Source organism: Mauremys reevesii, linkage group 2 (genome assembly GCF_016161935.1).
Source record: "Mauremys reevesii isolate NIE-2019 linkage group 2, ASM1616193v1, whole genome shotgun sequence".
Lineage (NCBI taxonomy): Eukaryota > Metazoa > Chordata > Testudines > Geoemydidae > Mauremys > Mauremys reevesii.
The window spans coordinates 287,201,498-287,226,931 of NC_052624.1; the positions used below are offsets into that span (position 1 = coordinate 287,201,498).

At 55.7% G+C, this 25,434-nt stretch overlaps 1 protein-coding gene across 3 annotated transcripts in view; it reads left to right on the forward strand.

Moving 5' to 3' along the window:
- Nucleotides 1-807: 807 nt before the first annotated feature.
- The window catches only part of NRBP2 (nuclear receptor binding protein 2), a 55,459-nt gene continuing 30,832 nt past the window's right edge, over nucleotides 808-25,434 (forward strand). The window contains exons 1-6 of one of the 3 annotated variants that reach the window (XM_039527403.1): nucleotides 808-1,264; nucleotides 19,366-19,488; nucleotides 19,916-20,017; nucleotides 20,336-20,425; nucleotides 22,542-22,582; nucleotides 22,675-22,769. In XM_039527403.1, coding sequence (XP_039383337.1) covers nucleotides 1,148-1,264; nucleotides 19,366-19,488; nucleotides 19,916-20,017; nucleotides 20,336-20,425; nucleotides 22,542-22,582; nucleotides 22,675-22,769 — 568 coding nt within the window. In that variant the 5' untranslated portion in view covers nucleotides 808-1,147. Of the gene's footprint in view, nucleotides 1,265-3,339; nucleotides 3,500-19,365; nucleotides 19,489-19,915; nucleotides 20,018-20,335; nucleotides 20,426-22,541; nucleotides 22,583-22,674; nucleotides 22,770-25,434 lie in introns of those variants that run through there. The other 2 variants (XM_039527404.1, XM_039527402.1) reach the window with 2 other exon arrangements.

A 25,434-nucleotide genomic window follows, 5' to 3' on the forward strand; every position in this document is an offset into this window, starting at 1 on the left:
TTATTCAGGTGCTGGCAATGGCAGAGGAACATGAATGAGTTTGGTGGAATGGTGGGCCAGGAGGGCTTTTGATACCAGACTGACCTCCCAGTTTTCAGTCTACGGCTTTGGTTTGTATCTGTGAATAATCCAACTGTGACTATAACTTTGGGGTTTTGTTCTTAAGTTTTTATTTCAATAAAGGTGACCAGAGAGAGGAGGCTGCTCCCTAAAGGCAGCGATGCACAGCTCACCCCACCTTGTTCCAGGCCAGCTCTCTCCAGGCGGCCTGTTTCTGGGCCCAGACTGCATGTTTCCCAACAGAGGTGCCTACCCTGCAAGCGAGACCAGGAAAGCCCCCCCCCCAAATGTAAACTGGTAGCTCTGCAACTGTAACACAGTTCTCAGGAGAGCACCTTCTCCCCTGCAAAGCCCTTGATTAACAAACAGTAACATCCTGGTTTTAACCTGGGGGGGCAGGGGGGTCTGTGATTTCATTGGAGCCAGTGGTGCCTGCCTGGGAGGTAACCTGACAGCACCCTTGGCCGGCTCCTGACTGGCACTGTTTGGATCCACCCAGCCCCGGATCAGGCTCTCTCCTCTCTTGGCCAGGAGTCCCCGGTACCACGTGCGCTAGCCTCGCCTGGCTCCTCTCCGGCTGTGACTGCCCAGGCCGGGAGCGGGATGCCACTTCCCCGCGGCAGGAAATCCCGCACCCTGAAAGGGGCAGCGCGTGTTTTCACCCCGCGCCCCCGTGCTGGGGCAGGCCCCGGAGCCACACACATGACTCAGGGCTGGAGAAAATGCCGCGCAGCCAGAGCTCGTATTCAGCTCCCGGGAAGCCGATTGGCTCCGTGCGCCCAGGAGCTGCGGGGAGAGGGGAACCGGCGCTGGAAGCCGGAGCCAGACCCGCTCCAGTGGGAATCAGGCCCCGGCGGCGACAGGAGGCGCTGAACCCTTGAACCCGCTCCCACGGGGCCGGTCCCAGCGGGGCCGAGGGCGTTACACGGAGCTGCCCGTCACGCCGCGGCGGGCGGGGGCTCGAGTCCAGCCCTACAGCGCTGCGGGGACCTCGCAGGCGGCCGGGCCGGGCCGCACACGGGCTCTGCCCTGCGCCGCCCGGACTCGAGCCGGGGAAGCGGGGCTGGGAGCCCCCAGCGCTCCGGGCATGTCGGGGGCCGAGGCCGCGCTGCCGCCGCCGGCGGAGAAGGAGGAGGAGAGCGAGGAGGAGAGCGAGGTGCTGGAGGAAAGCCCCTGCGGGCGCTGGCAGAAGCGCCGGGAGCAGGTGGGGCCCGGAACGCGGGGCTGAGCGAGCGGGGGGCCGGGGAGCGCGGGGCGCGTCCCGCACCGAGCCCGGCTTCCTGCGCCACGGGGTCCGCTGCCACCCGGCTCCGGCTGCTGCGCTCCCTGCCCGGGCCCGCCGGGAGCTCGGGGCGCTGCGGCCCCGCGGCGCTTTTCGGCCGGCTGCTGCCAGCGCACGGTGTCCGGGCCGGCCCGGGCTGCAGCCCCACAGGGGTGCGCTGCTCCTTCCCCTTAGCAGGGCCTCCCCCGTCCACTCAGCCGGGACGCTGCGCTCTGCCCGGGGAGACTGGACATCGGGTCCTTCTTGCTCTCCCCGTCACGTTAATTCATCGAGGCCAACGGGGCAGGATGGTTTGGGGGCGGGGAGGGGCGGGAATGAGCAATCTGGTAAGGAGGGGGCGATTGTAAAAACAGGAGACGCTTGGAGAGAGAAGATCATAAGAGCTGCTGCCCTGGGTCAGACCATGGTCCATCTGGCCTGGTATCCTGTCTCTGACAGTGGCTGGTACCCAGAGCTTCAGGGGGAGTGAACAGAACAGAGCAATTATGGAGTGACCCACCCCTGGGTTCCACTTCCACCTGCTGCAGTCAGAGATTTAGGGACACCCAGAGCACGGGGCTGCGTCCCTGACCATCCTGGCTAATCTCCATTGATGGACCCATCCTCCGTTAACTTACCCAGTTCTTTTTTGAACCAGTCATACTTTTGGCCATCACAACCTCCCATGGCAATGAGTTCCACTGGTTAGTTGTGCATTCTGTGAAAAAATATTTCCTTTTGTTTATCTTAAACCTGCTGCTTGTTAATTTCATTGAGTGACACTTTACTTTTGTATTTGTGAAAAGGTAAATAACTAGAGTCCACAACTGATCCATGATCTGCAGAAGTGGTCTGTGGATATCCGTGGCTATAGAGCAGATATTTGTGGATTTGCAGGCCTCTGTAAATAACACTTCTCCCACATCATTCACCAATTTGTAGACATCTGCCATATCCCCCCTTAGTTGTCTCTCTTCTAAGATGAACAGCCCTAATCTTTGTAGTCTCTCCTCATATGGAAGCTGTTCCATAACTTTGATCAGGGGTCTCAAAGTCAAATGACCACGAGGGTCACATGAGGACTAGTACGTTGGCCTGAGGGCCGCATTACTGACACCTCCCCCCGCCGCCCTCGGCCGTGCCCCCACTCCACCCCTTCCACGAAGCCCCGCCCCTGCCCCGCCTCTTCCACCCCTTCCCTGCCCCCATTCCAACCCCTTCCCTGAAATCCCCACCCCAACATCACCCCCTCCCTGCCCCTGGGGGAGCAGGTGGGGTGTGGCAGGGTGTCAGGGCAGGGAGTTGGGGTGTGGGGTGCAGGAGGGATGAGGGATGCAGCAGGGGGTCAGGGCAGGGGATTGGGGTGCAGGAGGGGTGTGGCAGGGGACTCAGGGAAGTGGGTTGGGGTACAGGAGGGGTGCTGGGTGCAGCAGGGGGTTCAGGGCAGGGTGCAGCAGGCGGCTCAGGGAAGGGGGATGGGGCGCAGGAGGGGTGCGGGGTGCACCAGGGGGCTCAGGGCAGGAGGTCAGGGTGCAGGGTAAGGCAGTGGGTCGGAGTGCGGCAGGGGGCTCAGGGCAGTGGGTTGGGGTGCAGGAGGGTTGTGGCGGGGGTCAGGGTGCAGGGTGCGGCAAGGGACTTAGGGCAGGGGGTTCGACTGCAGGAGGAGTTCGGGGGGTGAGCTATATATACGATTAGCCTTTTCTGCCCCCGCGCCGCTCCAGGAAGTGGCTGGAACGTGGGGGAGCAGGGGCACGGGGGGGTGTGTTGCTGTTGTTTCAGGCACCACCCCCAGCATCTCCCATTGGCCGGGAACGGGCAGCCGTGGCCAACGGGAGCTGCTGGGGGCGGTGCCTGAAGCAACAGCCACACACGCCACTGTGCCTCTCCTCCCCCAGGTTCCGTCTGCTTCCCGGAGCGGCGCGGGGGCAGGGCAGGCAGGCAGGGAGCCTGCCCTGCCCCTGGTGCGTGTTGGGCCGGAGCCGCTCTAGGTAAACGCTGGGGGTGGGGGGGACGGAGCTCGCGGGCTGCAGAAAATAACCTTGCGGGTTGATGTGGCCCATGGGCCGCATGTCTGAGACGCCGGACCTTGATCATCTTTGTTGCCCTTCGCTGAACCTTTCCCAGCTCTACTATATCCTTTATGAGATGGAGCGACCAGAACTGGACACAGTATTCAAGGTGTGGACTCACCATGGATTTATGCAGTGGCATTATATTTTTCTCATTTTTATCCCTTTTTAATAGTTCCTAATATACGATTAGCCTTTCTGACTGCTGCTGCCCACTCAGCGGAAGTTTTCAGAGAACTCTAAACTGTGACTCCAAGATCTTTCTTGAGTGGTAACAGCTAATTTAGACCCCATCATTTTGTATGTATGTATAGTTGGGATTATGTTTTCCAATGTACATTACTTTGAATTTATCAACATTGAATTTCATGTGCCATTTTGTCACCCAGTTTTATGAGATCCCTTTGTAACTCCTCACAGTCTGCTTTGGACTTAATTATCTTGAATAATTTAGTATCATCTGCAAAGTTTGCCACTTCACGTCACTTCACTCGCTTTTCCAGATTATTAATGAATATGTTGAAAAGCACTGGTCCCAGTACAGATTCTTGGGGGACCCAGCTCTTACCCTCTCTCCTTTGTGAAAACTGATCATTTATTCCTACCCATTGTTTCCTATCTTTCAAACAATTCGTGATCCATGAAAGGACCTTCCCTCTTATCTCATGACATCTGACTTTGCTTAAGAGCCTTTGGTGAGGGACCTTGTCAAAGACTTTATGAAAATCCAAGTAGACTGTATCAGCTGAATCACCCTTATTCACATGCTTGTTGACTCCTTCAAAGAACTCTAGGAGATTGGTGAGGCATGATTTCCCTTTACAAAAGCCATGCTAACTTTCCCTCTACAAATCATGTTTATCTATGTGTCTGATAATTCTGTTATTTTTATTATAGTTTCTACCAATTTGCCCAGAATTGACATGAGGCTTACTGGCCTGTAATTGCCAGGATCACGTCTGGAGCCCTTTTTAAAAATTGTATCAGAGGGGTAGCCGTGTTAGTCTGGATCTGTAAAAGTAACAAAGAATCCTGTGGGACCTTATAGACTAACAGACGTTCTGCAGCATGAGCTTTCGTGGGTGAATACCCACTTCTTCAGATGCAAGTCCTTGCATCTGAAGAAGTGGGTATTCACCCACGAAAGCTCATGCTGCAGAACGTCTGTTAGTCTATAAGGTGCCACAGGATTCTTTGTTACTTTTAAAAATTGGTGTCACAGTAGCTACCTTCCAGTCCTCTGGTACAGAGGCTTTTTTCAGTGATAGGTAACATACCACAGTTAGTAGTTCTACAATTTCATATTTGAGTTCCTTCGCAACTCTTGGGTAAATCCCATCTGGTCCTGGTCGCTTATTACTGTTTAGTTTATCAAGTTCCAAAACATCATCTAGTGAGACAGCAATTTGGGACACTACTTCAGATTTGTCACTGAAAAAGAATGGCTCAGATGTGGGTATCGATGCAAAGAATTCGTTTAGCTTCTCTGCAATGGCCTTATCTTCCTTGAGTGCTCCTTTAGCACCTTTGTCATCCAGTGGCCCCATTGCCTGGGGCTTCCTGCTTCTGATGTACTTAAATAACAGTAGTAAAAAACCTGTAAGCAAGTTGCTTTTCAAGTTCTTTTTTGGCCTGCCTTATACCTTTACATTTTACTTGCCAGAGTTTCTGCTCCTTTCTATTTTCCTCATTAGGATTTGACTTCCAAATTTTAAAGGTTGCCTATTTGCCTCTAACAGCCTCCATTACTCTGCTGTTTAGCTGTAGTGGCATTTTTTTGGACCTCCGTTTTTTGGTTTGGGATATACATTTAGTCTGAGCCTATATGGGGTGTTTTGAAGTAGTCTCCAGGCAGTTTGCAGGCATTGTACTCTTGACTGCTTTTTTTAATTACTGTCTAACTAGCATTCTCGTTCTTGAGTTAGTTCCTCTTTTTAAAATTAAATGTTACTGTGGTGAGGTTTTTTGGGGTATTCCCCCACGTCCCCAAAGATGAGACCAGAACAGCACACAGTATTCAAGGTGTGGGTGTACCATTGATTGATATAGTGGCATTATGATATTTTCTGTCTTCTCTTATCCATCCCTTTCCTAATGGTTCCTAACAATTTCTTAGTTTTTTTTTTGACTGGCACGGCGCACTGAGTAGGTGTTTTCAGAGAACTACCCACAAAGGAGCTTCTGCTTTCATGACCCCTTACGTGATACCGGTTTCAGTGTAATGAAGGAGGTGTGTTTGTGCAGAGGCAATGACACTGGAGCCAGGGACAAGGGAAGCTTTCCCTAACCGTGGTGGGGGGAGGGGGCATGTATAAAGCCTATTGTTTGTCACAGGAGCTGAATGAAATGGAGCATAAGGGGTTAATAGAGGGGCCTGAACACTCTCGGCACCCAAACCAAAGGAGTGCGTGTGAGCAGGCGTGCACAGCGACTGACTCCGACGTTGTGCATGCAAACGGAACGCAAAATGGCAGCTGCACCCTTGAAAGTGGTGCCCCTCCCTTACGCAGTCCCGTATGCCAGTGCTCACCCCAAAGCGAGTTCGCTGTTCAGCGGGTTCCGTGAGTTGCCCTAATGGCACTTGGTGTTTCCTTGACCCTGGCCACTCTCTGATCTCCCTGCCTGGCTTCCAGAGTCCCCTCCCCCAGTACCTGCGGCTGGCCGCGTGATCTCTCCTGTCATTGTGCCCTGACTTCAGAGTCCAGCCCAGCTGGCTCCAGCTCCGATAAGGGGGCTGCAGGGAGTGTTTGCCTTGTGCTCTGCGGCAGTCACGCCGCAGGACCTTGGCTGGGGTTATCAGTCCCCGAGAGGGGTGTTCATCCCGAGGCTGGGCAGACATGGGCACTTTATCTCAGACCTTGCTGCTGTTACTAGTGTGGGTGCTGCTCTCCGAGGTGAGCGGGGGGAGCCGTAGTACATGCTGGCCAGCGTGGCCTTTTAATCAGTGCGTCGTCAAAGCCGGCCTTGGGCAGGTCTGTGTACCAGGGCAGGCAGGCCTAGCTGCCTCTTAATGCAGCAGATGCTGCCAGGATGTGAAACGTGGGGTTTGGTACCAAAGGGAGGATAGAATGAATCCAGGTCCATTCCCAGCTTCCCAGGGCATGGTCCTAGGGGTGCTGTTCCCTGGGCACTGGGCCTACCTCACCCTGGGCACCATATGAGCCTCCCCAGCTGGGCACTGTTCCAAGGACTGACCCTCCCCCTAAGCACCGTCCTGGAGCCCTGCCCTGGTTCCTCCCCAGTTTCTCTGCTGGCTTTGCCTCCCTGCTGTACGCTGTTCAGACTGCCCATTATTGCACACACGGCTGGCTGGCAGCTCCTGTGGGAGCCACAGGTGCCCACATAAACCACACATGGTGGGATTAAAACTATGATTTTCCCTCAGATGAAAACACCTCGCATTCCAGCAAACAGGCAAAGCAGGAAAGCGCCCACTCGCCTGGGTCTGGCCAGCCCAAGGCTCCCTGCACCACCCCTCTCAGAGGAGAGGATAAAGGACCCACCTGGTCCAGCTACTCAGCCCTGGGCTCAGGGCAGAAGCAGGCGCCGACTTTTCAAACTGCCGGGGGGGTGCTTGACCCCCGGCTCTGCCCCAGGCCCTGCCCCCACTCCACTCCTTCCCCTAGTCCCCACCCCGCCTCTTCCTGCCCCCTCCCCTGAGCGTGCCATGTCCTCCCCTCCCCCCCCCCCCAGCCTCCTGCCTGCTGTGAAACAGCTGATTGCAGCAGGCAGGAGGCACGGGGAGGGAGGGGGAGGTGCAGATCCGCAGGGCCCACTGGCAGGTGGGAGGTGCTGGGGGAGAGCTGATGGGGGGCTGCCAGTGGGGTGCTCCAGCCCCACCATTTATTCCCCCATGGGTGCTCCGGCTCTGGCAGGGTTCCCCGCAGTCCTCCTATCCCTGTGTGTCAGCCTCATTAATCCCCCAGGTCCCCTCTGGTTTGCCAAATAACCTCTTGGGCCAATCTTTCTTGCTGTCCTTCCCAGAGCCGCGTCAGGAGGTGCTCATCTCTGGTGCCCAGGCCTGCGTCCTGTGTTCTGGGTGCTGTTGCCAGCATGAGTTTCAGCACAGGCTCCCCAGCTGTAGCATGAGGGGAAGCTCTCAGCCACCCTGATGCCTGTCAGCAGAGTTGGCTTCCCCCAGCTCAGAAGAGTCCTGCGGGGCAGCAGCAGGAAGAGGGGAGATGGGACCCTGTGGAAGAAGAGGCCTGTGGCACGGGGGTGGTTGGGATGTTTGGAGCCTGGCTGACACCCAGGGAAGGTTAGAGCATGAGAGAGGGGTTCAAAGGGGCTTCCTGCCACCCAAGAAATGGTCGGCTCTAGGCAGGCAAAGTCCAGGGACATCCCAAGGTGGGATCATCCTTCCCCACCAGGGGATTGGGCCCTTGGCAGGCTCCTCACTTGGGCCTGGCTCCGTATGGGAGCTGGGATTCTGACCCTGCTTAGCTGGGCCCAGACCCTGTTTAACCACATCTCCCAACACCCATCCCAGAGCTGTCTCAGCAATGCCAGATCCCTTGCAGTGCCCCCTGGAACCACCCCAGTCGCCTCAGCAGGGGCTCCCTGGCCAGTCTTGTCCCAAAGCCAGGGCTGCTGTGCTGTGCTACGCTGCTGTCTGCACGGGGAACATTTCCCCTCACACCACCTCCGTTTCATGGATCCCTGGCAGCAGCAGGAGACAGGGAGGAGAGCAGGCAAATCCTTGCCCCGTGTTTCAGCAGGAGGGGAGAGAGTGAGGCGCAATCCCCTTCTCCCAGCAGCCACCAGGCAATAGAGAGGTCTCCTGCGGCAGCTGGGGACACAGGGAGAAAGGAAATAAAGAGGGAAGGTCCCAGCCCTCCCACTCCGCACCAAGGGGAAGTGTGGAGGCGAACAGTGGGGTTCTCACTGGGAGCTGCTCCAGCCCTACTGGAAGATGGCTCCTCTTTCCCATCCGGAAATTGTGGGGTCTGGGGGCTCCCCAGAACTGGATAGTGAGGGACTCTGCCCTCCCTGCTCCGGATTGAAAGCCTGGAGATCAGCTTTAGGGTGAGTGTGTTCAGTGATGAGCTGCCAAAATCTTAACAACCGGTTCCCTCCTCACGGAGTGACAGAGGATGTGGAGAAAGCTAGTGTACTCTGCTTTTTTTGCCTCTGTCTTCACAGACAAGGTCAGCTCCCAGACAGCTGCACTCTGCAGCACGGTATGGGGAGGAGGTGACCAGCTCTCTGTGGAGAAAGAAGTAGTTCGGGGCTATTTAGGAAAGCTGGACGAGCACAAGTCCATGGGGCCGGATGTGCTGCATCCGAGGGTGCTAAAGGAGTTGGCCGATGAGATTGCAGAGCCATTGGCCATTATCTTTGAAAAATCATGGCGATCGGGGGAGGTCCTGGATGACTGGAAAAAAGCTAATGTAGTGCCCATCTTTAAAAAAGGGAAGAAGGAAGATCCAGGGAACTACAGGCCAGTCAGTCTCACCTCAGTCCCTGGAAAAATCATGGAACAGGCCCTCAAGGAATCAATTCTGAACCACTTAAAGGAGGGGAAAGTGATCAGGAACAGTCAGCATGGATTCACCAAGGGCAAGTCGTGCCTGACTAACCTAATTGCCTTCTATGATGAGATAACCAGCTCTGTGGATGAGGGGAAAGCAGTGGACGTGCTATTTCTGGACTTTAGCAAAGCTTTTGATACAGTCTCCCACAGTATTCTTGCCAGCAAGTTAAAGAAGTATGGGCTGGATGAATGGACGGTAAGGTGGATAGAAAACTGGCTAGATGGTCGGGCTCAACGGGTAGTGATCAATGGTTCCATGTCTAGTTGGCAGCCGGTATCAAGTGGAGTGCCCCAAGGATCGGTGCTGGGGCCGGTTTTGTTCAATATCTTCATTAACGATCTGGAGGATGGTGTGGACTGCACCCTTAGCAAGTTTGCAGATGACATTAAACTGGGAGGAGTGGTTGATACGCTGGAGGGTAGGGATAGGATACAGAGGGACCTAGACAAATTAGAGGATTGGGCCAAAAGAAATCTGATGAGGTTCAACAAGGACAAGTGCAGAGTCCTGCACTTAGGACGGAAGAATCCCATGCACTGCCACAGACTAGGGACCGAATGGCTGGGCAGCAGTTCTGCAGAAAAGGACCCAGGGGTTACGGTGGACAAAAAGCTGAATATGAGTCAACAGTGTGCCCTTGTTGCCAAGAAGGCTAATGGCATTTTGGGTTGTATAAGTAGGGGCATTGCCAGCAGATCGAGGGATGTGATCATTCCCCTCTATTCAGCACTAGTGAGGCCTCATCTGGAGTACTGTGTCCAGTTTTGGGCCCCACACTACAAGAAGGATGTGGATAAATTGGAGAGAGTCCAGCGGAGGGCAACAAAAATGATTAGGGGGCTGGAGCACATGACTTATGAGGAGAGGCTGAGGGAACTGGGATTGTTTAGCCTGCAGAAGAGAAGAATGAGGGGGGATTTGATAGCTGCTTTCAACTACCCGAAAGGGGGTTCCAAAGAGGATGGATCTAGACTGTTCTCAGTGGTGGCAGATGACAGAACAAGGAGCAATGGTCTCAAGTTGCAGTGCGGCAGGTTTAGGTTGGATATTAGGAAACACTATTTCACTAGGCGGGTGGTGAAGCACTGGAATGGGTTCCCTAGGGAGGTGGTGGAATCTCCTTCCTTAGAGGTTTTTAAGGTCAGGCTTGACAAAGCCCTGGCTGGGATGATTTAGTTGGGTTTGGTCCTGCTTTGAGCAGGGGGTTGGACTAGATGACCTCCTGAGGTCCCTTCCAGCCCTGAGATTCTATGATTCTATGATTCACCCCACAAGGGGGTCGTGGCCTGCCCCTGCCCCCTGGGACTCCTGCCCCTTCCAACTCCCCGTGTTCCTTGACGCCCCCCCTGGAACTCCTGCCCTCTAACCAACCCGCCCCCCACTCTCTGCCCCCTTACCGTGCTGCCTGGAGGTGCCTGGCAGCGCTACAGCCGCTCCACTCGGCTAGAGTCAGGCCACGCCGCCGCTGCGCAGTGCCTGGAGCACCGGGTCAGGCCAAGCTCGCAGCCCCCCCGCTTCCCGCAAATCAGCTGTTCACGCGGGAAGCCTAGGAGGGCGGAGAAGCAAGTGGCAGCTTCGCGCTCAGGCCCAGGGAGGTGAAGGCAGAGGGAAGGTGAGCTGGGGCGGGGAGCAGTTCCCCTGCGCCCCCCCCCGGGGTTACCTGCTGCTGCGCCGGTGGCCCTCCTTGCACCCACCCCCAGCTCATCTCCACTCCGTCTCCGCCTCCCTGAGCCTGAGCACCCGCTTGCTTCTCCGCCCTCCCAGGCTTCCCGCGTGAACAGCTGATTTGTGGGAAGCAGGGAGGAGGGGGAGAAGCGGGGCGGAGCATTCAGGGGAGGAGGTGGCATGGAGGTGAGCTGGTGTCAGGGGGCGGGGAGCTGGAGCACCCACGGGGTCGGCGCCTAAGGCACCACTTTTGGATAATGTGCTCAGGGGGAGCAGCCGCTCTCCCCCCAGCTATGCTCCTGGGTCACTTCAACTTACTGGTTGTTAAATTTAGAAGCCCGTGCAGAACAACCGGTTCTAAAAGGGCTTGTAAATTTAACAACCGGCTCCAGCTCACCACTGGGTGTGTTTCCTTGGAGCTGGACAGATACACACCCCTCCCTGCCCTAGGAGGGAAGGCCTCTGGGGGTATGTCTGCACCACAGTTAAACACCCATGGCTGGCCCGTACCCGCTGACTCAAGGGGCTGTTTCATTGCAGTGTCGATATTGGGACTTGGGCTGGAGGCCAGGCTCTGAGACCCTGTGAGGTGGGAGGCCCAAGCCCTCTACACTGCAATTAAACAGCCCCTGAGCCCCGGGAGCCCGAGGCAATGAGTGTCTGACTGCAGTGTAGACAGACCCTGCTCCATCTCTTGGACTCTCCTGCTCTTCAATGTCTCCATCCCACTGGGGTTCAGGCGATTTGGATACGTTGCCGAAGGGTGAATCCCATCCTGTTATTTCCTGGCCTTGGCTCTAACACTGCTATTTCTGTGGCCTCACTGGGATTCACTGCTCCTGCCAGTTGTGTATTGCCTGTGCATGAATGTCATCAACAGGCTGTTTATCCCTCTTCTCCCTGATCATTAGTGGAGATGTGAAATCACAACAGAGCTAACTCCGAGCCCTGCTGCTCCCCCATTACACCTCCCCTCAGCTCGATACCACGCTGGTTTTTATTACCCTTTATTATTTATCTGAATTATTGCTCAGAATGTTTTCATGAGCTGCAGGATCAAATACTTTGCTGAAATCAAAATATTTTCCTTCTTATGTGTTCTCTTTGCCTGCTAACTGTGTAATGTGATCACACAGAACAGGTTAGCCTGGCTAATATTGCTTATTGTTTCTGCTTTCTCAAAGGCCATTACAGATTTGCTGTATTGTTTTGCTAGGGTGTGGAGATAGCCTTGCTGTGTGGTAATTACCAAGCTCAATCTTCTTAAATGGTCCTTAGCTAGCTTGTGGAACTCTGTGCCTCAAGGTATAATTGTGACCAAGAGTTGGGCAGGATTCAGAAAAGGATTATTCCATAATTGCCCACTTCAGAGTTTCTTTCATCTTCCTTTGAAGCAGCTGGAACTGTTGGTTGCTGGGGTGGGCACAGCATATGACCTAGTGTGGCAGTTCCTGTATGATTTCCTTTTTGGAAAATGGGTGCCTCATTTGCTCATTTACACGTTTGTAATGTGTGGTGTTGATGGGACTTTACCATGCTGCATGCCTAGGCTGATGAGGCCTCAGAAATGTCTCCTGGCTCCGTGTAAACAGGCCCTTAATTACATTGTTCCATGCCCTAAACAGTCTGAGGTCAAGGTCCAATATGTCGTAGCAACAGCCAACAGGTTGCTCAGGGAGGCACCTGGAGGGATTAATTCCATCCCCTCCTGATTTATGGATTAGCTTTCCCCCTTGGGCTCCAGTGTGGTATGTCTGTGAAACCCCCTTTTCCTCCCTGCCACTCTGGAGGGCATGCTGGGTCCTCCAGAGTCCCTTTCCTGGAAGCTGTTTCTAGATTTGGCAGTGGCTATCCTATCCCTGGACCCTGCAGCCTCACAAAAAGGCAGCGAGGTCCTGAGGTTATTGCAGACAGGGGCGGCTCCAGGCCCCAGTAAGCCAAGCGCGTGCTTGGGGCGGCATGCCGTGCGGGGCGCTGTGCCGGTCACCAGGAGGGCGGCAGGCGGCTCCGGTGGACCTCCCACAGGTGTCCCTGCGGAGGGTCCGCTGGTCCCGCGGCTTCGGTGGAGCATCTGCAGGCACGTCTGCGGGAGGTCCACCGGAGCCGCGGGACCGGCGACCGGCAGAGCGCTCCCCACGGCGTGCCGCCCTGCTTGGGGCGGCGAAATGGCTAGAGCTGCCCCTGATTGCAGAGCCATTGATAGAAGCTGAGCCCACTGCGGAGCAAGTCCTGGCAGCACTGCCAGAGCGGGAGGCAGGAGACAGCCATGGAGGAGCACCACGTCCATGGGCTGAGGCAGGAGCTGGGGGTTATCGCAGGGACCAGGCTGCTTCTGGGCTCATGTGACTGTTCAGAGAATTGCCTCTTATCTCGCTCAAGGCTGGAGTGGAGTTGCTGTGTTGGCTTATCAGAGCCACCATGCTCTCAGGCTTGCCTGGAGGCTTTCCAGCACTGCCCCTCTCCCAGCTCAGCACCTCCTCTGGGGACACAGTGGGTCTTTGGCCCCTTCCCCAGCCCTGCTCCTCCCTGCACTGCCTGGGGACACACGGGTTCAGGGTCAAACTCTTCCAAACTCCTGACCTGCCTTCTCACTCCTTGTTCACTCTTCCCCACTTTCCCTCAAGCTGTTCAAGTTATCTCCAGGGCCCGTTAATACACTGTACTCCTGTCATCTCCCCCAACATCTTGCATAGCCTGTCCCTGCAGGAGCCAGATTACTGACGGACCCTTTCCCCCACAGTCATGTGCCTTCGGGTCTTGCCTTTTCACAGGTTGTAATGCTTCTAGGCTGATGTTATGCCAGGCTCCTTTCCTGGTGTACTGTACCTAAGGTACGTTGACTGCAGCTACGTTATTCACGTAGCTGGAGTTGCGTAGTGTAGGTCGACTGACTGCGGGACTGTAGACATAGCCTGAGTCCCAGGGTTCCAAAAAGAAAAATACAGAAAAGCCAGTCCCTCCGTTTCATCAGAGAGCTCGGCGGGCTGGTGTTCTCAAGCCGCTTCCCCAGCAGGCAGCTCCTGGTCCCAGGGAGCTCCACACTAGCTGTTTGCTCCTGAATGCCTCCCAGCCTGAGCTGAGATCCCCCTTCCGAGGACCTGCCTTTCTCCAGCATTGACAAGCCTTGCAGTTGCAGTGGGTCAGGGCTGGCTGAACCCACAGAAGCTCTTAAACCCCTTCTTGACTAGGGGAAGGAGCTGCTCAGCTCTAGAGGATCACAAGTGAATGCGAGTTCCCAGCCAGGGTCTTTCCAGAGCTGTCAACACAGGGACTCTGCCCCCACCTCCCGCTCTGGAATGTGAAGCTTATTAATCTGGCTGCATCTCTAATTCCAGATAAAAATGTGTATTAGCAGATCAATGAAGTTGCAAAGTGAGGCACTGAAATGTTGGGAAATTAGATAGAAAAGGTGACCATTGTAGCCTTTTCTCTGCACTATGATGCAGTATTTAAATTATAGACTGATTCTCCCCCGTCCCCGCCATGATCACAGACGGAGTTTTTCTGGAAGCAGGGCACAGGACGGGCAGTGCTCCTGGATTGAGACAGCTGTTACTCTGTGTGGCTCCCCTGGCTGCTTCCGCTTTACTCAGCACTGGTGAGGCCTCAGCTGCGGTACTGTGTCCATTCTGGGCACTGCACTTTGGGACAAGTTGGAAAAGTCCAAAGGCGAGCAAATGACCAAAGGTCTAGAAAACATGACCTATGATGCCATTAATGAGGCTGCTATATAAGAGTAGCTCTAGCCCCCATGCCTGCGGGCACCCCTTGACACCTCCCACATTGCTGTGTAGCCAGGCCTCTTGTCTATGGCCTTGTATCCAGTTCTCCGTCCCATAGCATTGCTTTTCTCCAGGTCATTTAGAATTAATTTTCCAGTTAAGATCGTGTGAGTTGCTTTACTGAGCCCCAGGTCCAGCTCCCTCGGCCAAGCTCTGTCACCATATTCCCAGAGCTAAAGCTGAAGCCTGTGGAAACGCTCCATGCTGCTGACAATAACAAATCCCTGGCTCTGCCAATGTTCCCTTGGATCATTGAGGTGAGCCCGAGAGTGACAGGCCCCGTCGCTTAGGGAGGGTGGCTGGCTGGGACGCAGGCAGAGCGGGCCCCAGATCCTGTTGCCAAGGGAGCGCAGCTGGCTAGGACGAGGGCAGGCTGCTGATTGGGATGCGGGCAGAGCGAGCCCCACAGTGACAGTCAGACCCCGTCGCCGAGGGAGGGCGACTGGCTGGGACGAGGGCAGAGCCAGCCCCACAGTGACAGTCAGACCCCGTCGCCGAGGGAGGGTGACTGGCTGGGACGAGGGCAGAGCCAGCCCCACAGTGACAGACCCCGTTGCCGAGGGAGGGCGACTGCCTGGGACGAGGGCAGAGCCAGCCCCACTGTGACAGACCCCGTTGCCAAGGGAGGGCGACTGGCTGGGACGAGGGCAGAGCCAGCCCCACTGTGACAGACCCCGTTGCCAAGGGAGGGCGACTGGCTGGGACGAGGGCAGAGCCAGCCCCACAGTGACAGTCAGACCCCGTCGCTGAGGGAGGGCGACTGGCTGGGACGAGGGCAGAGCCAGCCCCACTGTGACAGACCCCGTTGCCGAGGGAGGGCGACTGGCTGGGACGAGGGCAGAGCCAGCCCCACAGTGACAGTCAGACCCCGTTGCCGAGGGAGGGTGACTGGCTGGGACGAGGGCAGAGCCAGCCCCACTGTGACAGTCAGACCCCGTTGCCGAGGGAGGGTGACTGGCTGGGACGAGGGCAGAGCCAGCCCTGGCGTAGGGTTGCCAACTTTCTAATTGCACAAAACCAAACACCCCTGCCCTGCCCCCCTCCACGAGGCTCTGCCACTTCTCTGAGGCCCCACCCCTCTCACTTCATCCCTCGTCCCTCCATCGCTCGCTCTCCCCCACCCTCTCTTACTTTCACTGGGCTGGGGCAGGGTGTTGAGGTGCGGGAAGGGGGTGAGGGCTCCGGCTGGAGGTGCGGGCACTGAGGTGGGGCCAGGGATGAGGGGTTTGGAGTGTGGGAGAGGGCTCTGGGCTGGGGCAGAGGGATAGAGTACAGGGGGTATGGGCTCTGGGCTGGGGGTGCGGGCTCCAGGTGGGGCCAAAACTGAGGGGCTCAGGGTGCAGGAGGGGGCTCTGTGCTGGGGCAGGGGGTTGCGGTATGTGTGTGTGTGAGGGGGGGAGGTTGAGGACTCCAGCTGGGGATGCAGGCTTTGGGCTGGGGATGAGGGTTTGGGGTGCAGGAGGGGGCTGGGGTTGGGGTGTGGGAGGGGGTTCGGGGTACAGGGTTCTGGCAACACTTACCGCAGCTCCCAGGAAGCAGCCATGAGGTCCCTGCAGCCCCTAGGCACATGGGCAGCCAGGGAGGCTCCACATGCTTTCGTGCCCGCAGGCACCGCCCCCGCAGCTCCCATTGGTCATGGTTCCCGGCCAGTGGGAGCTACGGAGCCGGCACTGAGGGCAGGGGCAGCGCGCCTAGGGGCTGCAAGGAGCTGGCAGCTGCTTCCAGGAGCTGTATGGAGCTAGGGCAGGCAGGGAGCCTCCTTTAGCCCAGGCCCCTGCTGCGCTGCCGACCGGACTTTTAACGACCCAGTTGGAGCCGCCAGGGTCCCTTTTTCGACTGACTGTTGCGGTTGAACAGGGCTGCCCAGAGGATTCAGGGGGCCTGGGGCAAAGCAATTTCGGGGGCCCCTTCCATACAAAAAAGTTGCAAATACTATAGATACTGTATTCTCGTGGGGGCCCCTGTGGGGCCTGAGGCAAATTGCCCCACTTGCCCCCCCCCCCCCCCCCCCGTCTGGGCGGCCTGCAGTTGAAAACCGAACACCTGGCAACCCTAGTGACAGGCCCCATTGCTGAGGGATGGCGGCTTGCTGGGACGAGGGCAGAGCCAGCCCTGGTATGACAGGCCCCATTGCTGAGGGAGGGCAGAAGGCTGGTGTAACCCTTCTGTCAGGTGGAGCTGGCAGCGACCAGGGCCGGGCTTAATATCTAAGGGTTCCTTTTCAACAATACAACTTCCCCACTTGCAAGCACAGAGTCTGAGTGTACAAAAGAAACATTCATGAAAGGAGAGAAGTCACCTGACATTAATTAGGGAAAACACCACAAGCAGGACTCATAGACATAAACTGAGCAGGACACCCACCGCAGAGTGCTTGAGGCAGAGTCGTCTTCTGCCTCACGTTCCTGAGTTCTACAACCAAAAGTTCCTTTACCGTGCCCCCCTCTGCTCCCTCACCACACCCCACCCACAGTGGCTGTCCTTGGTCAGTGAGGACCCTGGGTTCAGAGATGCATCTGTGTGAGTTCCCCTCCCACCGGGAAGAAGGCACCTGGCTTGTTTCACCATCTGAGCACTTCCTCTGTTCCTCACTGCCTGGGTGCCCCTCCAGCCGCTATTCCTCACTGCCTGGGTACCCCTACAGCTGCTGTTCCTTGCTACCTGTGGGTGCCCCACCAGACACTGTTCCTCACCGCCTGGCCACCCTGCCAGCCACTGTTCCTTGCCACCTGGCCACCCTGCTGGCCGCTGCTCACCACTTTTGCCAGCTGCTTTTGCCAGCCCCCCATCAGTCACCTTCTGCTGCCACCTCTTTAGATCAGTCTCTTCGGGATTTTCAGTCCTCAGCAGGCTGGGTAGAAATACTGCCCCACCACAAGGGATTTCAGCTCTTATTAAATACTTAACATAACAAAAGGCTCCTAATGAAGCCTATTTAGCTCTGTCTTTGAACAGTGCAGAGGAACCAGACTGGGGACTCTTAGGGAGAGTCCATATCTCCTAGCTGGGATGCCCCCCCCCCTTTTACTTTCCCAGGGGTCTGGCATTCAAGCCCCTGGCTTAATGAGGTCCTTTCAGGTGCGAGTGACCCCTCTTTTGGGACAGGATAAGCACAGTTCTGCTCCCCTTTATTCAGACACCAAAGGCAACAACATTGATAACGGCATTTCACTACCCCTGCATCAGCACTAAAGGGATTTGTAACCCAACACCAGCCAAAGTTGATCACTTTGAGCAACACCGCTCTCTCTGCTGGATATCGAAGCAGGGTAGGTGTGTTCATGTAAATACAGTTTGCTCCTGAAGTTTCTCCCCTTCCCAGCTAGCTATCAGGGGAGAGAGAACTCCTTCAGACCCTGCCTACAGTGGGATGAGAGCAGAGCCAGCCCTAGTGTGACAGGCCCCGTCGCCGAGGGAGAGCTGCCTGCTAGTATGCAGGCAGAGCCAGGCCCACATTTACTTTCTGAGCCCAAGTTGCGAACAGCCTCTGTTAGGATCCCCAAAGCTGCTCAAGCTGCACTGGCTGGGAAGGGGTGTGGAGGGGTCGGGGATACTGGGAGATTCCTGCCCCCGCAGATGGAAGCTGCATGGTATGAGTCTGGGTGGCTCCTGTTGAACAGCTCCTCACCACCTCCCTTTGTTACTTCCAGGCATTGTCCCCATTGTCTGGGAGTCACTTGCTCTGTGTTTATTCCTCCCAGGTTCAAATGTATGAATGAACATGGCCCCTTGAGTGAGTCAGAGGAGGTGCTGGCGTTGTGGTGCATCCCTGCCGCCTTTCCCTAGACAGAGCATCCTGCCCATTCCCCCTATTGCTCCCACCCGAACCCCTGTGACTCCCCGGGGAGCTCCCCTCTGTGATCACCCAGAGCGCCCAGCGGGGAGCAGGGGTTGAGCCTCCCAAGTAGCTAGCTGCTGGTGTCTGTCCATGCACCCTCCATCCTTCTCCTGCCAGGCTTTGGAGCCGCTATGCTGTGCTCTCCCGTGCCCCTTGCCCGCTGCCTGTGGGCTGAGGAGGAAGCTGACCCTGGGATCAGGCTGACTGGCAGCGTTCCTGGGTTTCTGTACTGGTCTTTGTGTAAAGCACGTGAAGCCCGTGAGACCCCAGGGGAGAACAGAGGCGCTTTGTCTGCCTGTAGCAGGAGCTGGGCCATGGGCTGCCTGCCCAGCTCCATCGTCCCTTCCTAATGAGTTCCTGGGACTGCTGTGTCATTCCTCCTTCTGCGCCTGCATCTCCCTCTGCAAGGGACAGGCGGGCCAGAGGCTGCGCCCGGGCTGTGGCTGTAGCCTCTGGGCTGTGGCTGTAGCGCCCGGGCTGTGGCTGTAGCTCCCGGGCTGTGGCTGTAGCGCCTGGGCTCTGGCAGCCCCCACAGGCTGTGGCTGTCGCCCCTGGGTTCTGGCAGCGCCCCCTCCCCCCCCCGGGCTGCGGCTGTAGCGCCTGGGCTATAGCTGTAGCACCCGGGCTCTGACAGTGGCCACCCCACCAGGGCTGTGGCTGTAGCCCCTGGGCTCTGGCAGCCCCCCCGGGCTGTGGCTGTCGCCCCTGGGTTCTGGCAACACCCCCTCTCCCCGGGCTGTGGCTGTAGCGCCCGGGCTGTGGCTGTAGCGCCCGGGCTGTGGCTGTAGCCCCCGGGCTCTGGCAGTAGCCACCCCCCCAGGCTGTGGCCAGAGAGGCCCTAGCAACAGGGACACTGCGTTCCAGCCACTGGAGGCAGCAGAACAAATCCATTTCACATCTGGGAGCCAGAGCAGCTGCACCACCACTGCTGCCATGTGCAGGAAAAGGAGCCGGAGGCTGGCTGGGGATGCACAAGCTTCCTGTACTGCCGGGCTTGGCCGGCTGCATCCTTCCCCTGGCCTGAACGTGACCTGCGAGCTCCCCCATCCCCTCTCACCCGCTCTCTCTGCCAGCTGGCCAGATGCTGTGGGCCTGAAGGCCTGGCGGGACTCGGCCCAAGCCAGCGCCTGTTACTGTCCGTGTGGGTGCCTTGCAGGTGAACCAGGGGAACATGCCTGGGATCCAGAGCACCTTCCTGGCCATGGACACGGAGGAGGGCGTAGAGGTGGTGTGGAATGAGCTGCACTTCACAGACAAGAAGGCCTTCAAGGCCCACGAGGTGAGTGGCTCCTTCCTGCTCCCATGCCCTGTGGGGACACAGCTGGCTGGAAAAGCTCCCTCTTCCAGTCACCAGTTCCCTGAAACCCCAGACCTGCAGCTCCCTGCTGGCCTACAGCTCAGGTTCCTTCTGCCTGTACCTTCTCCTTGAAATGTTGCTCATCTCCTCCCCTTAAAGGCTGCCCCACCCTCCGTAACATCAGAGATCACCCCCCATGCCTCCTGCGTGCTCAGAGACAATCTCCTGTCACTCCTCCCCTTATCCCTTGCAGACGGCCCCACAGTACCCCATGCAGCCTCTGATAGGTCCTGATGTTCCCTGCACCCCCAGACTGCTCCCCTGTAGCTCACTCCCCATCATGGCATCTCACCCCCCCCCCGACATGCCAGCTGATGCCCCCCTTGCTCACCTTGCCCTCTGCCCACAGGAGAAGATCAAGACCATGTTTGAGCAGCTGGTGGTTGTGGATCACCCCAATATTGTGAAGTTACATAAATACTGGCTGGATGTGAAGGACTCCAAGGCACGGGTAAGGGGGTGCCAGGACACCGGCAAAGGGGAGGTGCCCCAGGGCGGGGATGCCAGTGTCTACCAGAAGGGGATCCTGACTCAGGTGTCTCTCCTCCTCCCCCTTCCCAGAGGTGCACAGAAATCCAGCTCTGGTTCTTGTTCTCTTCCCTGGGCAGCGCTGCGCCGAGGGGTGCAGCTTTTAAGCCCTGTATCAGATAGAGGGCCCTGGGTGCCTAATATTGGCGCAGACCCAGGAGACCCCAGCTGGGCTGCAGGGAGGGCTGTTCTGACTCCCTGGGGCAGTGGCTGAGCTGACACCTCCCTCCCCCTCCACCAGGTGATCTTCATCACAGAATACGTGTCCTCGGGGAGCCTGAAACAATTCCTGAAGAAAACCAAGAAAAACCACAAGGCCATGAACGCTCGGGTAGGATTCCTCACCCTGTCTGGGAGGGTCTGTAATGGGTGGGTAGCTTAGCGCCCCAGCCATGGCGGGTGGCTTAGCGCACCAGGCCCCTGAAGCGAAGACCCTCTCTGTGGAACAGTATCAGAGGGGTAGCCGTGTTAGTCTGGTTCTGTAGAAGCAGCAAAGAATCCTGTGGCACCTTATAGACTAACAGACGTTTTGCAGCATGAGCTTTCGTGGGTGAATCCCCACTTCTTCGGATGCAAGTCCCTTGCATCCAAAGAAGTGGGTATTCACCCATGAAAGCTCATGCTGCAAAACGTCTGTTAGTCTATAAGGTGCCACAGGATTCTTTGCTGCTTCTGTGGAACAGGCGTCAGGTACAGATGGGCATATAGGGGTAAGCTGTGAGCAGCACAAACCCTCTGCTTGATGCTGGGGGTGGCGGCTTGATCAGAATTGGGGACTAAGAGCAGAACTTCCCTTGGGGCGTCTGGGGATAGGAACATCCAGGGGTCCCTAAGCACAGCCTGTGTGAAGTCTTTGGACCCAAGGCTGGGTGCATTACTGTCCAACCTGAGCAAGGTCTAACCATAAAAGCCAGGACTCTGACAACCCACTGCTAACTCTGGCAACTCCTAGAGCAGAACTCAGCAACCCCAGGGTCATGCTGTAGGGAGGGGACTCTCGATCAGGAGCCTTCCCATGGAGAAACAACAAGGAGTCCTTGTGGCACCTTAGAGACTAACAAATTTATTCGGGCATAAGCTTTCATGGGCTAGAGCCCACTTCATCAGATGCATGAAGTGGAAAATACAGGAGCAGGTATAAATACATGAAAGGATGGGAGTTGCCTTACCAAGTGTGAGGTTAGTCTAACAAGACAATTCACTTAACAGCAGGATACCAAGGGAAGAAAGATAACTTAAACATTCAAAAAACAGTAGGAGAACACTTCAGTCTCCCTGGACACTCAATAACAGACTTAAAAGTGGCAATTCTTCAACAAAAAAACTTCAAAAACAGACTCCAACATGAAACTGCAGAACTGGAATTAATTTGCAAACTGGATACCATCAGATTAGGCCTGAATAAAGACTGAGAGTGTTTGGGTCATTACAAAACCTAAACCTATTTTCCCCAATACTAATTTCCCCCTACTGTTACTCACACTTTCTTGTCAACTGTCTGAAATGGGCCACTCTCGTTACCACTTCAAAAGTTATTTTTCCTCCCTTGGTATCCTGCTGTTAAGTGAATTGTCTCGTTAGACTGACTTCACACTTGGTAAGGCAACTTCCATCCTTTCACGTATTTATACCTGCTCCTGTATTTTCCACTCCATGTATCTGATGAAGTGGGTTTTAGCCAACGAAAGCTTATGCCCAAATAAATGTGTTAGTTTCTAAGGTGCCACAAGGACTCCTTGTTGTTTTTGGTGATACAGACTAACACAGCGACCACTCTGAAACCTGTTCCCATGGAGACAGCATTATACTTCAGGAGAGGGAAGAGGTCACCCCCAATCCTTCAAATCTGAACAATGGGCTTGTGGTTATGGCAGTGGCCTGGGACACAGGCGCCCTGGGTTCTCTTTCCCTCTGTGACAATGACTTGTTTTCTGAGCATGGGCAAGTCTCTTGTCTCTGTGCCTCAGTTCCTGACCTGTGACACGGGGGTAATACCTCCCTAGCGGTGAGGATAAATCCACTGGGGTCTGTGATGCTCTGGTGATGGGGCCAAAGAAGAACCAAGTCATGTGGGTTGTAAGCCACTTGTTTTCTCTGAGTGCTGTCCCAGGCCCCCAGTTCCTCGGGTAAGAATCATGGACTGCCAGGTTCTTAGCCTAGCTTGTATTTTTTCAGATAGCTGCTGCAGGGGAGACTAATATGGCCCATCTGTGTGCTTTGGCCTCCTGCTTGATACAGACCTTCTCCCAAGGGACCAGGTCTGGGACCCTGCTGCTAGCGAGTGATCCCTCCCTGGGGAGAAGGGGCCCGGGGGCCCGGCACAGGGGATGTTCACACAAAGCCCTGAGGAGCAGATTGTAGGGAATGATCCTGCTCTGCTCTCTGGGGACTAGACAGGCTGTGATGGGGCTTCCCTATCTGACGGGGTGCTCTGATCTCTCCTCTAGGCCTGGAAGCGCTGGTGCACACAGATCCTCTCCGCTCTCAGGTGAGCCTCCTCTCTCCCTGTGTGTTGCCTGGCTTGCCACTTCATGGCCAGCAGGCTGGTAACACTTCAGGGGGGCTCTGATCTTCCCACAGCTTCCTGCATTCCTGCGATCCGCCCATCATCCACGGCAACCTGACGAGTGACACTGTCTTCATCCAGCACAACGGCCTCATAAAGATTGGCTCAGGTACTGGGAAGAGGGCCCCTTCCCACCTCTGCTGCCAGGGTGAATGGTCAGTGTGGAGAGGCTTCTCCCAGCTAAGAGAGGTGAACTCAGGGGGTTGAGTGGGTGGCTCTGGTGCACGTCTGCCCCCGTGGCTACTTCACCCCTCTGGCCTCTTGCCAGACTTCCTAGTCCAGGGCAGGGCCCCAGGGCGTACTCTCCCTGGACTTCCTCCCTGTACCTGATCAGCTCCTGTTCTCCCTAGCGAGTGCCTGTAGGCCCCTTCTCTGCAGCCTCCTCCTTTCTCTGCCCACCCCTTCCCAGCCAGAAAACAGACTTAGCTGGGTGGTCCCTAGCTGCCACCAGCTCCAGTTACTAAATACCTAGCTGTTTGTATTCTCTCATTCTGCCCCTTTCTAAAGCTACTCCCTCATTTCCTGATATTTGTATTTAATAACCTTATGTAACTTCTTTCCGTAAGCCATTGACATTTCTCAAAAAGCTTTTCCTTTTCTTTCTCAAAGCCCTAGCGTACCATAACAGGTGATCAGATGTTTTCTCTCCCTTCCCGTGCTCCCATAGTCCATCTTTGTGTTTCATGTATTCGAAAAAGATTTTTGTTTAAACCAGAATGGCCAGTTAGTGCCCTAAACAAAATTACTTCCTTTGTCCTGCTCAGACCCTGAGGCATGTTGTTATCCTCAACTCTAGGGCACAACACAGAAAGTCTTATGCCTTTTTTCCCCATTGATCCAAATTTTTGGCCATTTCTCTTTTAAATTTTCCTATCCTAAGTTTTCAAATTCCTGTTTATTCAAGGGTATTTCTGTGGCAACCCTTCCATTTTTTACCACGTTTGTAACTCTTTTGTCTGCCATTTCATCCCATTACCTCGACATGCACGGGGATCCCAGCTAGTGCTACATGGTGCATGTCATTACATTGATTAAATCACTTCTACATACAGAGGCACCCTTCTTATTCCCTAAGGCTTAATACTTCTTCAGAAAAAATGATTGCTGCTGTTGGATGTACAAATTAACGCTAGCATTATTGCCACTAGTCCCTCTGTCATGGCCGCTATAAAATCAGATATTCTTTTATATATACTAATTCCTAATTCTGGTACACAGTATGCTGTCTCTCCTCTTCCTCCATTTTTTGAGGTGGAGGGGATGATCCATCTGCATATATTGGGCAAGAACATAAGAATAGCCATAGTGAGTCAGACAAATGGTCCGTATAGCCCAGTATCTTCTCTCTTGACAGTGGCCAGTGCCAGATGCTTCAGAGGGAGTGAACAGAACAATTTATCAAGTCATCCATTCCCTGTGGTACAGTCCCAACTTCTGGCAGTCAGAGGTTTAGGAACCCCAGAGAATGGGGTTGTATCCCTGCCCATCTTGGCTAATAGCCACTGATGGACCCTCCTCCATGAACTTATCTAATTCTCTTTTGAACCCAGTTATACTTCTGGCCTTCACAACATCCCCTGGCAACGAGTTCCACAGCTTGACTGTGTGGTGTGTGAAGAAATACTTTTTTGTTTGTTTTAAACCAGCTGCCTAGTCATTTCACTGGGTGACCCCAGGTTCTTGTGTTATATGAAGGGTAAATAACACTTTGTTCATTTTCTTCATATACTGTTTATGATTTTATAGACCTCAATTGTATCCCATTGGCTGGTAGGGGAACCTGGGCCCACCCACAACTTCAGGTTCCAGCCCTGGGACTCTTTGACTAGCAACCCAGGCCTGTCAGTCTCAGTCCTTGTTGCTGTTTCCCTGAGCTCCTTCCTACCCCACCTCTCTATCTCCTGGTCTATCTCGGGGTTTGCCATTGCAGCTTCCCTTGCTCCCTGTGGCCTCTTGCCAGATTCTCTAGTCCAGTGTTTCTCGTTTTTTTGTGCTGGCGACTCCCCATGGACTTAAAAAAAATCGTGACCCCCTACTAGAAAAAATTGCAACCCACCACCTTAAGTGTGGGGCTTCGCCCTTCAGCCCTGCGGGGCGTGGGGCTGAAACATGTAAATTAGCTTTGCGGGGGCCCCTGTGGCATGGGGCCTCAGGCAACTGCCCTGCTTCTTAGCCCCTAATGCCAGCCCTGCTTGTGACACCCCCCCGCAACCTGTCCCGTGACCCCCAGGCTCCCCGGTGGAGAAACACTGCTCTAGTCCAAGGCATTTGGCCAGGGCTAACTCTCCCCTGGACTTCCCCCTTGTCCCTGACCAACTCCCTTTCTGCATCTGCCTCCTGCTGCCACATCAGCTTAATAATCCTGTCCCAGCTCCTCCCCAGCTGGGCTTCATCTCCAGCTAGGCTTTACCAGGCCCTGGTGCCCCTCCAGGGAGGCACAGCATGTGAGGTAAATTGGTCTTTTCTGGCTTGTGTGAGGTGAAGACTCTATCACAGGTGACCCGCAGGGAGCCAGGTCCAGGGGGACCTCTGGCCCGGGTTGGGGGGGGGGATGATCAGCAGGGAGTCGGGTGGGTGGGTGGGTGCATGGGGTGTTTTGTAGGCAAGTGTGTTAGATGGCTCTGGCCCTGGTGGTGGTGGGAGAGTGACCCATAGGCAGCTGGGTGGCTGGCTGGCTCTGGCCCGGGTGGGTGAGGGAGGTGTTCCTCAGGCAGCTGGGTGGCTGGCTGGCTCTGGCCTGGGCGGGTGAGGGGGGTGTCCCTCAGGCAGCTGGG